We start from the raw sequence: 14,756 nt of genomic DNA, 5'->3' as shown, positions 1-14,756 counted from the left end.
ACTCTTAGGTTTGGACCCTTAGGGCCCAGTCATACAGTACTTTTACAACAGTATTCATTAACAAGAGGCTGCCAATGCACCAATCAGACATGCAACATTTTTCTGAAGCAATGTTACCTTAGTGTGTTGGGGTACCAGTCAAAATAAATGGCAACGCATTATGCTGGCACATGTAATATGCATTGTAGTAACATTATGGTACATTACATCAGACCATATCTAAGAAATGTGGCCCCTTATTGTTAGTGTAGCATTTTCTGCTATCTCATTATCTCTATTCGGAACTCAAGAAAGAGATTTTTGAATTCCATGTGGATCTTAATTAAAGATGCAATACAAATTAAAAGTTTAAGAGTGTTTGTCTTTACAGATTTGAAAGCACATCAAACCACAATACAGGTATTCAGACACATGTAATATGTGTAATTAGGAAGGTAGCATACTGTGTAAGTGTTACTTACTCTATAATGCTGCAGAATTAATGTACAAAACGTTTGTAGCAATCGCAGTATGGATTTGCACATCTTTTTGACACATTTGTGATTTTTAGGTCAATGATGCTAGTCTGTTGATTATCTTAGCGCTCCATTATATTGTAAGAAAAGTCCTGACATCTGAAAGAGTCTGAGCCTTAGAGCTTTATTTAGAACTGCCGGTGTATGGTCAGTCTTTGGGAAATTACTGGGTAAAGATATAAAAGAGCTTCAAAGCAAAAATAATGTTTTAAGAGACACACATTTTCTGAAATACAGCATGATTCCCTAGCCCACATGGAAGAAAAACATATTTTAAATATATTTTAAAAATACTCTTCCCAAATATATTGACATATATTTGAAATACTACAATTTTGGCTGTATTCAATATATTTCAAAATATATATAAATATATATATATACTGTATGCTGAAATGCATTTTTATTACAAAATATATGAAAAATATTTTTAAAAATATATATTGAAATATACTGTATGTCTTTAAAAATACATTCAATCTACATTTTTGAAATGCATTCACACATATATGTAAACATATATGTTAAAATTACTTTTTTATATGTTACAAAAATCAAAAAACATTTTAAGAAAAATATATTTGTAAAAATAGTTTTCATATATTTTGTAATATATAAAAAAGCATCTCAACATGTAGTATATATATATATATATATATATATATATATATATATATTGAATATGGCCAAAATTGTAGTATTTCAAATATATGTCAATATATTTGGGAAGAATATTTTTAAAATATATTTAAAATATATTTTTCTCCAATGTGGGAGGTGAGGAATCAAAATGTACATATATTTCTATACAAACTGTAGAAAAGTTCCCATTCATATAGAAGTTTACACTTTTCACCCTAATATCATACTGTAGCCTATTGAAATGGTTTATTTCCCTTTCTGGAATCTAAACATTCCAGTTTTCACATGACCTGCATAGAAGTAATTTGTACCTTCCAACTTTCTAAAATGATAAAGAGGGACAGCTTTTAGCACACAGTGGGGGATATTTACTAAAACTGGCGCACTCAGTATCTGGTGCAGTTTGCATGGTAGCCAATCAGCTTCTAACTTCAGCTTGTTCAATTAAGCTATGGCAATGATTGGTTTCCATGCAGAGCTGAACCAGATTTTGCACTCTCCAACTTTAGTAGATAACCCTCAGTATATAGGAAAATGGCATGTTCCTGCCACGACCTAGACAACAAAGATCTAATATTCAGAGAATGATGGGCTAAACTAGACAGGTGCTTTTTTCAACCTCTATTTTCCCTTTTAGCTTTTCTAAATACAGTACAAATACAGTTATAAAGATGTTGGATACAAAATTTAGTTTAGCATAACACCTTTGGTAGTAAAATAGTTTTACTACCATTTTGTGTCGAGTGGTACTCATCAGACCAAAAAAGAAGGACAGCTGAGGCTGCAGGGGGGACAGAGGGATTTGGTCTCAAAAGAGAGACAGTCCTTCCAATTGAGGGTACAGTTGGGAGCTATGTGTCATTACATGCATTAATGTTCCATGCTCATTTTTCTGCTTTATGCAGCATTTATATTTTCAAAATGCTTAATTTGTGTTCCTGCTTAAATCACATTTGTTTTTGAACTTTCTGTAAAGATGCACTATTAACTATATTGTGTCAACAGCCTTTAAACTGTACGTTTATCAGTGTTATTTTTTTTTTTTTCTCTAGTTTTGTGTTCTCTGTTAGCTCCCACAATATCATGAATATCAGCAAAATGGGGTTGATTCACTAAAAGGAGTACATTAATTTTCAAAATGAATTCTCATGAGTTCAGAGTCCAGCCCAGCATTAACTGTCACCGTTTAAAACTGCTGCTTGCATCTCCTAAAACTATTCCCACCTAACTGGGGCAAAAGACTATCAACTCATGAGAAAGAGGATAGCAGACTGCTCTATCTATCTATCTATCTATCTATCTATCTATCTATCTACAGTTGTGTCCAAAATTATTCAACCCCCAATGCTGTAAAGGGGTTTAGGGACTATAGTGTACATTTGGAATTGTATTCAGAATCAAATCCTACAAGGACGTTGTAACTACCCAAATGCAACTAAAATGACATCAATTGTTTATGTAATACAGTAGTAAATGGTTCTTATGTGGTTTCTTCATTGCCACAATTATTCAACCCCTTAAAGACTACCACTCTGAAGAACAGAGGTTCATACAGGTGCTTTCCATCAGGTATTGAAAACACCTGTGGATGTCACCGAGCAGCAATCAAGCATAATAAGCACCAATTAGGCAGCTTTAAAATGACTGTGATACTCAGCTCCTTCTAGACATTTACTGGTGTGGTTACAAACATGGTGAAGGCAAGAGAATGGTCCAGGAAGACAAGAGAAGAGGTGATTTCTCTTCACAGGAAGGGCAATGGCTATAAGAAGATTGCAAAGATGTTAAACATACCAAGAGACACCTTAGGAAGCATCATTCGCAAATTCAAGGCAAAGGGCACTGTTGAAACGCTACCTGGTCGTGGCAGAAAGAAGATGCTGACTTCGACTGCTGTGCGCTACCTGAAGCGTAGAGTGGAGAGAAGTCCCCGTGTGACTGCTGAGGAACTGAGAAAAGATTTGTCAGATGTGGGTACAGAAGTTTCAGCCCAGACAATAAGACGCACACTGCGTAATGAAGGCCTCCGTGCCAGAACTCCCAGGCGTACCCCCTTGCTGTCTCCAAAGAATAAGAAGAGTCGACTGCAGTATGCCAAAAGCCATGTGGACAAACCACAAAAGTTGTGGGATAGTGTTCTGTGGACTGATGAAACAAAATTAGAACTGTTTGGGCCCATGGATCAACGCTATGTTTGGAGGAGGAAGAACAAGGCCTATGATGAAAAGAACACCTTGCCTACTGTGAAGCATGGTGGAGGGTCAATCATGCTTTGGGGCTGTTTTGCTTCTGCAGGTACAGGGAAGCTTCAGCGTGTGCAAGGTACCATGAATTCTCTTCAGTACCAGGAGATATTGGATGGAAACGTGATGCAGTCCGTCACACACCTGAGGCTTGGGAGACGTTGGACCTTTCAACAGGACAATGATCCCAAGCATACCTCCAAGTCCACTAGAGCATGGTTGCAGAGGAAAGGCTGGAACATTTTGGAGTGGCCATCGCAGTCACCAGACTTAAATCCGATTGAGAACCTCTGGTGGGACTTAAAGAAAGCAGTTGCAGTGCGCAAGCCTAAGAATGTGACTGAACTGGAGGCCTTTGCCCATGAAGAATGGGCGAAGATACCCGTAGATCGCTGCAAGACACTTGTGTCAAGCTATGCTTCACGTTTAAAAGCTGTTATAACTGTAAAAGGATGCTGTACTAAGTACTAAGATTGAATGTCACTTGGGGGTTGAATAAAACTGATAATGCTGTGAGCACAGAAAAGACATTTGTGGTTATTTCATTATAACTGTTATGTTATATTTGTCTGACCTACAAGTGCCTCTTTAATGTAAATGTAAGCAAGATGACTGAATGATCAAAAGCAATGTCAAACTGGCCAAAACACTCAATTTCAGTGGGGGTTGAATAATTTTGGACACAACTGTATCTATCTATCTATCTATCTCCATATCTATCTATCTATCTATCTATCTATCTATCTATCTATCTATCTATCTATCTATCTATCTATCTATCTCCATATCTATCTATCTATCTATCTATCTATCTATCTATCTATCTATCTATCTATCTATCTATCTATCTGTCTATCTATCTATCTATCTATCTATCTATCTATCTATCTATCTATCTATCTATCTCCATGTCTATCTATCTATATATATATATATATATATATATATATATATATATATATATCCCAACTTTATACTTTCCAAAATGGACAGCCAGGAAAGGGATAGTGTGGTCCCAAAAGTGGACATGGCTACATAGTGCTGAATACTGGGTGTGGTTTAATAGGGTACAGTTAGAGTCTGAGTGTATACACTGCACACATTTGTTGCAGTCCCTGTACTACTAACTGGCTATTTAGTAACCAGCAACTGTTGAAACAACAAACACTTTGGTCATGGTGTATGTAACATACAGCACAGCATACAGAGTGCAGCTGTTAAGAATATTTAATAGTGTCTCTGACATTGCTGGTCAATGGAATGGAAAAATATGCCTTGGCGAGGGTGAACAGTGGGAGAAAGAAATAAAATGCCCTGCTTTTGGTGGTCAATGAGCCAAACTTGTTCAGTAGGAGGAACATAAAATGCCCCACTGTTGGTGGTCAGAGGGAGGAAAAAACCTGACGCTATTGGTCAGTGGAAGAAAATGGCTCCACTTCATTGGTCAGTGGGAAAAAATACCCTACATCATTAGTCAGTGGGAGAAAACTACCGGGCATCATTGGTCGGTGGGAGAAAACTGCCTGGCATCATTGGTCAGTGGGAGAAAACTGCCTGGCATCATTGGTCGGTGGAGAAAACTGCCTGGTATCATTGGTCGGTGGGAGAAGACTGCCTGGCATCATTTGTCAGTGGGCAGCAAAAATGCCCAGCATTATTGGTCATTGGGAGAAAAGTACCTTTCATTATTGGCAAATGGGAGGGAAAAATACTCTGATATTAGTGGAAGGAAAAGTTGAGCTGCATCAGTTAGAGTATAATATTCCCCGGCACCAGTGGGAGGAAAGTGCCTTGAGTTATTGATCAGTGGGAGGGGAAAATACCCTGAAGTTAAGAGAAGAAAAAAGTAACTCTGGTGTCAGTGGGAATAAAAAATAAATGAGTACATGGACTTCCTGCAATGTGAAATGCACATCCTTCTACCCTCCTGCATAAACAGGAATGCTTGGCTCATGTGACCCAAGCATTAATTTTTATGGCTTTATCTGGTTCAAAAGACATTGGCCTAAATGTTTGTTAATTTGCATCTCCATCTGATCATCCTCACACGTTATGTCCAGCCTTATTTGTGTAGGGCTTATGTCCAGCCGTATTTGCATTCTTATGTAATTGTATATTTATAGAACACTTCTTTAGTCATACCACAGATTCCAAAATCACAGAGTGTACTGCAAGATTTTCTTCATTAAACCCACATTCTGACATAGAAACTCCAGTAATTTAAATTCCTGTCTACATCTGTAACATCTTGCTTCATACTGCAAGTAGTTAATGTTCCTTTTATCACAGCTGTGTGTTTTTTTATCAATATCTGGTGAATGCCAAGAAAATCATGTCAATCACAGTGATCTTAAAGGATAAGTTTACCTTTGGAAACATGTTATATGTTCCACCCGTTTTTAGGGTGGAACATGTAACATGTTCCCATAGCCGCAGCCACCGCCCGCTGCCCCCGTCAATGAATGAACTGCAAGTCCTGACAGCCTTAGCAGCTGTGGGCTTGTAGTTTTCAATGAACTACCATGGCACTGTGGTAGTTAGTTCAAGCTTCCTGTCAGTATATTTGCTTGACCGTACATCCCATATGAAAAGCAGATAAACTGACAGGTCTGCAGGAGACCTGCATGGCATCAGCAATCTACTGATTGCTGGTGCAATGCTTTCCAGGCTCCTGCAGACAAAAATAATAAATGCACATTTGTGCATTTATTATTTTTGTCCAAAAGGTGAACTTATCCTTTAAGATGTTATCCAATCTAGGCTTCAGCACTGTAGAGGTAATGATATTATGGAAACCTTGTTGAATTGTCCTGATGAGAGAAAGACAAAACAGCAAAAACATTCCAAATAGATGGTAAAACGCAAAACAGCCTGCAGGCAAATAATAAACCAGGCATAGCCAAGCCCACTGCTAAAAGCCAATAGAGAGACAGTACTGGTAGTATAGTTAGCAGAATTATTAAAATATTCTGAACATCTAGTTTAAGAATTAGCAAACACATTAGGTAAATGTAATATACGTTACAGATTTTTATCAAATTTTGTTAATACATACTAAAATTAGCTCATCTCAGTATTAGGTATGAATTACAAGAAAACCTGCAATGTTAACGAAATCCATCTAGTGATGATTAGTACTAGCACCAGATACATACAGTACTTTGCATACCTTTATCTTTTGTAATATTTATACCAAACTTACAAAGGAAATGTTTGTTGCTTGGTAGCTACGTATATGCATTATCACCTTTTGTTTTGTAGAGTTGACAAAATTGAGACATTTTGTTGCTATTTTTCTGTCAGATATGTCCTGATAACTAATGCATTCCTTTAATAATCCACAGCTGTGCCAAGTGCTCCATCAGTTTTCCCCATGTTGCCCTGCTGTGACAGCTTTTCCTCAACAACAGAAGTCACCATTGGGTGCTTGTCTACTGGCTACCTTCCTGCTCCTGTAGAAGTTACTTGGAATTCAGGTTCCATAACTACTGGAATTAAAAACCTCCCTGGTATACTTAGTAAGGACGGAAAGTATATCTCAACCAGCCTTCTCACTATTTCTACATCAGATTGGAAAACAAACAAATATACATGTAATGTGGATCACAAGGCCACGGCTGCAAAAATCAAAAAGGATATACCAGGTAGGAGCAAAACAATTTATTCTACTGGTAATTTTACCAATATTGTAAGATTGTTTAAACCATAGCCCACAACGCTTAAAAACATAGCCCGGGTGTTGCTTTAACTGATCTGTTATGTTCAGAAGGTCTGCCTGATCACGTGACCAAAGTGGTCACATGATCAGGAGGATATACCAGGTAGGAACAAAATAATTTATTCTACTGGTAATTTTACCAACATTGTAAGATTGTTTAAACCATAGCCAACAGCCATTAAAAACATAACCCGGGTGTTGCTTTAACTGAGCTGTTATGTTCAAGAGGTCTGCCTGATCACATGACCAGAGTGGTCACATGATCAGGAGCAGGTCCCAAGATCAGAGACCAGTTGTCTTTGACAGTTTGGTCTGCGCACTCTCAGCACAGAAACCTCAGCCACCCATGGGCTCACATGTGCAGTGTGTGCGCATTAAAGCCTGCTCTCTTTGCCACCACACATAAGTGTTACATGGGTAGAAAGTAGTTAAACTGATTTAACAAAGTAAAGAGTAGTCTGGTTTTAGAAATGTGAAAGGAGAATCCTGGAGTACAACAGAATGCTGTACCATGTTAGTCACTAATATTAGCAGTAAAAATGGTCTTTGATATTAGCAAGTAAATGGTATTAATTTAATAGCATTGGTAGTAAATTTGCTTTAAAATAGTGGTCCTCAAGTTGCACCACTAATGGGCTGCATGTAGTATTTAGTGAGAATATTCCTACAGAAATTGTCAGAGACTGCAGACACTGAGTTGGTCAGAAGCTATGGACATGCTAGAGGTGAGACGTCAGAGACTATGGGCATGCTACAGGACAAATACTACACTCATGGTGCAAGAGATAGTCAGATTTCAGACATACTAAAGGAGATGATCAGAGACTGAGGACATGCTTCAGGAGACAGTCACAGAACGTTTATAGAAATGTTGTGGTATTCACTGTATTTTGCAAATATATTTTAATTGATATTTTATAATAATGTAATCTAATATAATACAATAATATAATGATTTTATATAATAATTAATTTGTTAATATTTTATCTGTTTATTTAGATTGCGCTTCTGCTGAACCTATTCCACCCACTGTAGAAGTTATGCAAGGCTCTTGCGGCGAAACTGGTTCAGTTCAGCTTGTTTGTCTCATCGGTGGATACTCTCCAGATGAAATTAAAATACAGTGGCTTTTGAATGGAAAAGTAACTTCTATTTCTCCAACAAATAGCACACCATACAAGGATAGCGAAGGGAAATTTGAATCTAGAAGTCAAGTTTTTGTTCCCAAAGAGGATTGGAATTCTGGGGATTCTTATACTTGTAGGGTGAGCCATCCTCCAAGCAGCAGCAAAAAGGAAGATAGCATACAAAAATGTTCAGGTAATAATGACACACTCTGCTGTAAACACAAACAAAACAATTGTCATTGCTGAAAGAGTTTGAAATACAGATGTACTAGTAAAAAGTAAAAAAGATCTACAGCATCTAAACCCAGGAACAAAAATATAATTTATTGGTGACTGCATTAGTTTTCTTTTTTTCATGTTTTTTTTCTTGTATTTTCAATTGCAGAACTTGGCAGTAACACACTTCTTGTCTATGGAGGGACACTGTTGTTAGGACAGAAAGTCTCTAAAGTTGGCCATAGATGGATCAAAATTTGGCTGGTTCAGCATGGACCAGCCAAATTTCCAGCCATCTATGGTTGTCCTTATTGATCCAATGATCGACTTCTTTAGAACCAGGACTGTTGAAAATTTCTACTTGATAAGCGCATGCGGCCAATCGGCTCCAGCGCTGATTAGTGTATTCTGACAGTGGAGGAGTCCCAGGCTTCAGAATAAATAACACTGTGCGGAGGATTTCTTTAACCACTTGCCAACCGCAGATAGCCGAATGACAGCTTCACTGTGGTCGGCCAGTTCTGGGAGGGCATCATATGACATCCTCCCAGAACATGCCCTCTTGCGCGCCCACGGGGGCACACACCTGGCGATCTCCGTGATCGCTGTGTCCTACGGACACAGCTGATCATGTGATGTGGTAAAAGGCCAATCACAGCAGTCTTTTACCACGTGATCAGCCATGTCCAGTGAAACAGTAGATCACCAGATAAATACAGTTGCTGGTTATCGGCTGCACTTTCCTCACGATGTCACAGTGTGAGGAAAATACTGCTGATTATCAGCAATTGTCAGAGGAGAGATCAGCACCGATCATCAGGGCACTGATGATCAGTGTCCTGATGATTAGTGCCCAACAGTGCCACCCACCAGTGCCGCCCACCTTTGCCCAGCAGTGCCACCCACCTTTGCCCAGCAGTGCCACCCACCTTTGCCCAGTAGTGCCACCCACCTGTGCCCAGAAGTGCCACCCACCTGTGCCCAGCATTGCCACCAGTCAGTGCCGTCAGTCAGGGCCACCATCAGTGCCCATCATTATTGCATATCAGAGTCAGCTCATCAGTGCTGCCTATCAGTGCCAGCTCATCAGTGCCTCCTATCAGTGCCAATCATGCCCATTAGTGCCCGTCAGTGCTGCCTATCAGTGCACATCAGAGCTGCCTATCAGTGCAGTCTCATCAATGCACATCAGTGAAGGAGAAAAATAACCTGTTTGCAAAATTTTATAATAGAAACAATGAAACCCTTTTTTTTTTACTCAAAATGTTTGCTCTTTTTTTGTTTATGGTGCAAAAAATAAAACACCCAGCAGTGAGTACATACCACCAAAAGAAAGCTTTATTTGTGTGAAAAAAAATTATAAAACTGTCATATGGGTACAGTGTTGCATAACCGCACAATTGTCATTCAAAGTGCGACATCGCTGAAAGCTGAAAATTGTCCTGAGCAGGAAGGGGGTATAAGTTCCCGGTAGGCAAGTGGTTAAAGGCTCTTAAGGACTACACAACATGTCTTCCTTTCCTCCTCAACATAGGGTTACGTATTTGGGGCTCACAGAAAGAACTGTAAATGATGCTAATTCATTACAGTGCAGGACATACAGAGTGTGCATGAAAGTTTTAGCATACATCATTTCTGTAAAGACAAACAGTTTGGGATTTTTTTACTTATCAAACATAAATAACACAAAATTATACTTACTCAACAGGCCAAAAGGGATCTACATTTTATTAAAAATGTACAGATTGCTCCACATCAGAAAAGCTTTATGTGCCAGCTGTCAATCTCCAGACCAAGCTGCAATCTTTGATGTTCTTATACAACAAATCAAACAGTTTTTGAATTAGATTTTTGATATATTAAGACTCCAGGGTCTTTTGAGATAGCAACATCCACTTTATGTACCAAAAAAGGCTTTACAAACCCAGAGACTTTTTTGTAAAAGTAGCAGTGACCTCATCACTGTGCTGCACATAGCCTGTACAAAGAGCAGAGCTGTGGGAGGGGCCCAGCAGGTCCACCCACTACAGGCTACCTGCAGAAAACTATAGGAGGGGGTGGAGACAAGACCTGTCACCCTGCACATGGAGAAAGAAACAGAGGAAGAGCAGAATTACAGGGAGCTCTTGCACAAACGTAAAGTTTCACACTGCATGGTTCTGGAAGAAATATACAAAACACACAACGAGAGTCAAGTAAATATATACACAGATCTGGAATTTAGGCAATATTTGCTTATCCCAGAGCTCAGCATTAAGTACTAATTGGTAAGGTCTAACAAAGATCATTATAAAAAAATAGTAACCATCTTGCTCTTCAAGATCATTTTCATTCAATGCTTTTGTCTACTTTTCTACCAATTAATTTTTCTACCAAGTATATTTAACTAACTTTTTTTTTTCATTTCAGAGTCATCCTCCTCACATCCAAAGGTTGTCATTTTGCCACCTTCCCCAAAGGATTTAGTGATCACCAAGGAAGTCAAAATTACCTGTAAAGTGGAAAAACTATCTTCTGCAGATTCTTTAGAATTTACGTGGAAGCGTGAGGATGGCAAAAGAAATCAGGTTTTCACTCTTGATCCAGAGCAAGAATATGATGGCACATACACTATAAAAAGTATCCTGAGGATTAATGTTGCCGACTGGTTTTCCAGAAAATACTTTGCCTGTACTGTAGTACACAGTGACCTTCCAGCCCCTGTGGAAAAACAAATTGCATATAGAGATGGTAAAAATTTAATATAAATATATTTTTGTGTTCATGATCAAAAAATCCATTAGAAATCAATGGTATATTTTTTAGTATGGTAAATACATACTGTATGAATATATGAATATATGATAGTTATGATTTTCAGCCCACAGAAGCTTTGCTCTTTTTCTCATGTTCGCCATGATAACAAGAACTGCTTTCCTGCCTCTTGCTTATGACGTTTAATAGCTGAGGTCCAGATTACATGCACATCCGAATGAGCCAGAGCAGGGACATCTCCATACAGACCTTCAAATAAAAAGTTCCTGAAAGTAAATAGCTACTGATATACACCAGCTTTCACCCAGGATGCTGTGCTAAATAATGTACTTCTTTAAGAAAAAAAATAGATAAATAAATACATATATACATAAAGAAATATATAAAGAAAAAGCAAAAAGCTGCCAGAACACATTTATTGTTTCCTTTTTTCTAGCACAGGACCTGAAAGGACAATTTTCATTGGGAAAAATCTCTTGTCTGGGTACAAAGTTCTCTATGATATTGCTGCCTCTGTCATTAACTTCCATCAATATAATCTCAAACTGAATGCTGTGTTTTGATGGAACTAGGACAAGTCCTGTATTCTTCACTGGGCCTTTACTTATCACCTGTTGCAAACAAACCTTCCCTGTACATATTGATTTAAGAAACACAACAGGCAAAAATTAAACACTTGAGTAGAAAAAAAAAATGTATATATTAGTCATAGGTGGATGTTGAGGAGCTGAGCCACTGGTTGACATTTATATGTCTGGGCAATTCCAGTTGTGAGGAGTTTGTTGGTGACAGACCCTTGTTTGGATTTTATAGACAGTTTCCTGTATAATATTGGAAATATGTATTGTATTCATTTTAGGATTAAAATTAAAATATATATATATTTTTATTTCCTACAGAGCCAGTAACAGAACCAACAATTTACTGTTTCCCGCCATCACCAGAGGAACTTGCTATATATGACTTTGTGGGTCTAACTTGTATATTGAAACAATTCAGCCACAAAGATTTGTATGTACAGTGGAAGAAGAATGGTTTAGTTATGGATGAAAGTAATTACATAAACACTGAGCCCATACTGGATGGAGATGGTGAGAGCTACCTTATGTACAGCACAGCCCTTATTAGTAAATCAGAATGGAACAGAGGAGCATCCTTTACCTGCTCAGGCGTACTCAAGCAAATAACATCAAAAGAAATTAAGAGAAACAGGGGTAAATGATTCTTGTGCTCTCTTTTTTATATCTGAAGTACTCCCAGTGGCTTACATTTATCCTTTGTTACCACTGAAATTCTACCCACAATCTATCATCATTTTGATGTGTGGAACATCAAGCTTTAGTGCTCTAATGTCATAAAATGACACAACTGTTAAGCCAATGCAGTTTTTGCCATTTGGATGAAATTGTAAAAGACAGTCATTTAACTTAAGAACAGATGAGAAGAAATGCTACCAACCAAAAAGTAAACTAATGACAACAACAGCATTGTATTAACACTGTGTATCAAGTTTTCCAACATGCCCCTATGTGTATGTAATCTCCACACAATATTATCTTGCATTTGCTCTTGTCCTCTGTTTCTGGTGTGTGGAACACTGGATTTTACTTTGTGTCTGTCATGTCCTGTTATGTGCTTTTATCTCAATAAACTCTTGAATAACATTATGTTGCTAAACTCAGTATGTCTGTCTTTACTTATCTGGGGTCTTAATATATCAATATACAATTAATGCCACAAATAGAGATGCATACATCAATTATTACAGAGATAAAACCAGAAAACAACTTAGTATATCATTATTATAAATAAATATGTATAAAGCATCACTACATATAATTACTGCAATCAATACTGTTGAGTTGCTTAACCCCCAAACGGAAAACCTACCCTAAATGCCTATAACTTACACTCCCTGTATAGGTTCATAAGTATATACAGCACTATTAATGTAACCCTTTATTCGAAAATATTTTAGAAGGACACAGTTTCATATCCAACATGTTCTGTCATGTTATAAAAGCCAGGTTATATATGCAAAGTTCTCTCTATGGAACTAAACTTGCAATAGATGAAAATGGAAGTACTTGTATATATCTGAAGTATGAGTAGTTTGTCAGGGAGTACCTTTCCAGTCCATATGGTGGGTTTTTCTACTTTGCCAACCCAAATTATTGATGAACTTGGGTTGGTAGTTTTATTAGGAAATTATAATATATTTGTTGTAATTATTTTCTCATCTAAATTTTACAGTGAACATTGTATAGGCTCTTTTACCCTTAACAACTTGTAGCATTACCTCCATTGCTCGGTCGTATCAATGCATTGAGCATCAAGTCTAAATTTCAGTTTTTTTATTCTTAATTGTTAAAACAAAGTATATGGGAGTAAACAACAAATGTTCACTAAGTAGTTTATAATTAGGCATTTAATAAATAAAAATTAATAATAAAATCATTAAATGTCTAGTAAATGTCCTGCATTGAATATGATCACAGGCCAATGCCTATAATATAAGCTTACAGTGGATACACAGCACCAAGAGAAAGCTGCATTTAACTAAAGAATACAACAGTAAAAAAAAATACAATACCAAATTCAGGTATTGGTCATAGCTCTTTTTAGTTCTGTAAATCTATATTATCCTTTTAATAAGTCATATATCAGATGCCTTGCAATCTATGTAACCTCACTCGCACACTAACATTTTCCATGCTCTTGATATATTTGTGTAAACCTTAGTAAGGTGCCTTTTGCTAAACTAGCTCACTGCAGCTGTGTTCCCAATTATGTGCAACTGAAATTCCCATTTTGCTAAATTCCTCTAAATTCCTTAAAAAGAACACAAATTCACTGCACCAAAACCCAATTTGCAACATTGTTAAAGATGTTTACAGAAACCAGCTTGATACCTGCACAAGCTAGATGACCCTAAAAAGTGTATGTAAAGCCCAAATCTATTGTGCAGTATCTTCGTGTATACAGTTTTTTCATTATTTTTTTTTCATGAATCTGTTGCAAAGTTTCCTACTTGAAGAGCAAGCTGACACTGCTGCTGATAATTATGAGGCAGTGGCATCTGATTGTCAGCCTGCAACACAAAGGGGTTGATTTATTCATGACAATTAAGCTGTTCACTTTGCAAGGGAATTTGCCCAGTGCATAGTGAATGTGGGGAAGTTTCACTTTGCAAAGCATACCCAATCACATGCAAGGAAAATGAAACAGCATTTTTACTTGATTACATAATTAGATGATAGAATTCAACTGGGCTTCACCTCATGCACAAGCTCTGGGGCAAATTTCCTTGCAAAGTGAACAGCCTGTAAAGCTTAGGTAAATCCAGGGGCATATTTTCCACAAGGCAAACAAGGCATTTGCCTAGGGTGGCATTTTTTGGGGGGCAGCACTGCCCCCAAGAAGACAAGACATATGCGGGACCAGGTGGGATCCGAGAGAGGCTGCGGGCTGCTTGATGGTGCATGCAGAGCCCAACTATTGTTCCCAGGGATGTCCAGAGCTGTGAAGGTGTCTTTCTCT

General features: G+C 37.7%; 2 gene segments (V, D, J or C); both read left to right on the top strand.

Annotated features, from left to right (window-relative positions):
• LOC149461522 (Ig mu chain C region membrane-bound form-like) overlaps positions 1–14,756 on the top strand; it is a 385,848-nt gene that overhangs the window by 208,943 nt on the left and 162,149 nt on the right.
• LOC149461525 (Ig gamma chain C region-like) lies at positions 6,745–12,893 on the top strand. The segment is given in 4 exon segments: positions 6,745–7,044; positions 8,119–8,439; positions 10,872–11,192; positions 12,116–12,893. Coding segments are annotated over 4 exon segments (1,236 nt in total).

The sequence above is a fragment of the Staurois parvus genome, unplaced genomic scaffold, assembly GCF_062004578.1.
Source record: "Staurois parvus isolate SC_StPar_1 unplaced genomic scaffold, SC_StPar_1.0 ptg000199l, whole genome shotgun sequence".
Lineage (NCBI taxonomy): Eukaryota > Metazoa > Chordata > Amphibia > Anura > Ranidae > Staurois > Staurois parvus.
The sequence above is the reverse complement of the archived record's forward strand: the minus strand, read 5'-3'. Positions and strand labels throughout refer to the sequence as shown.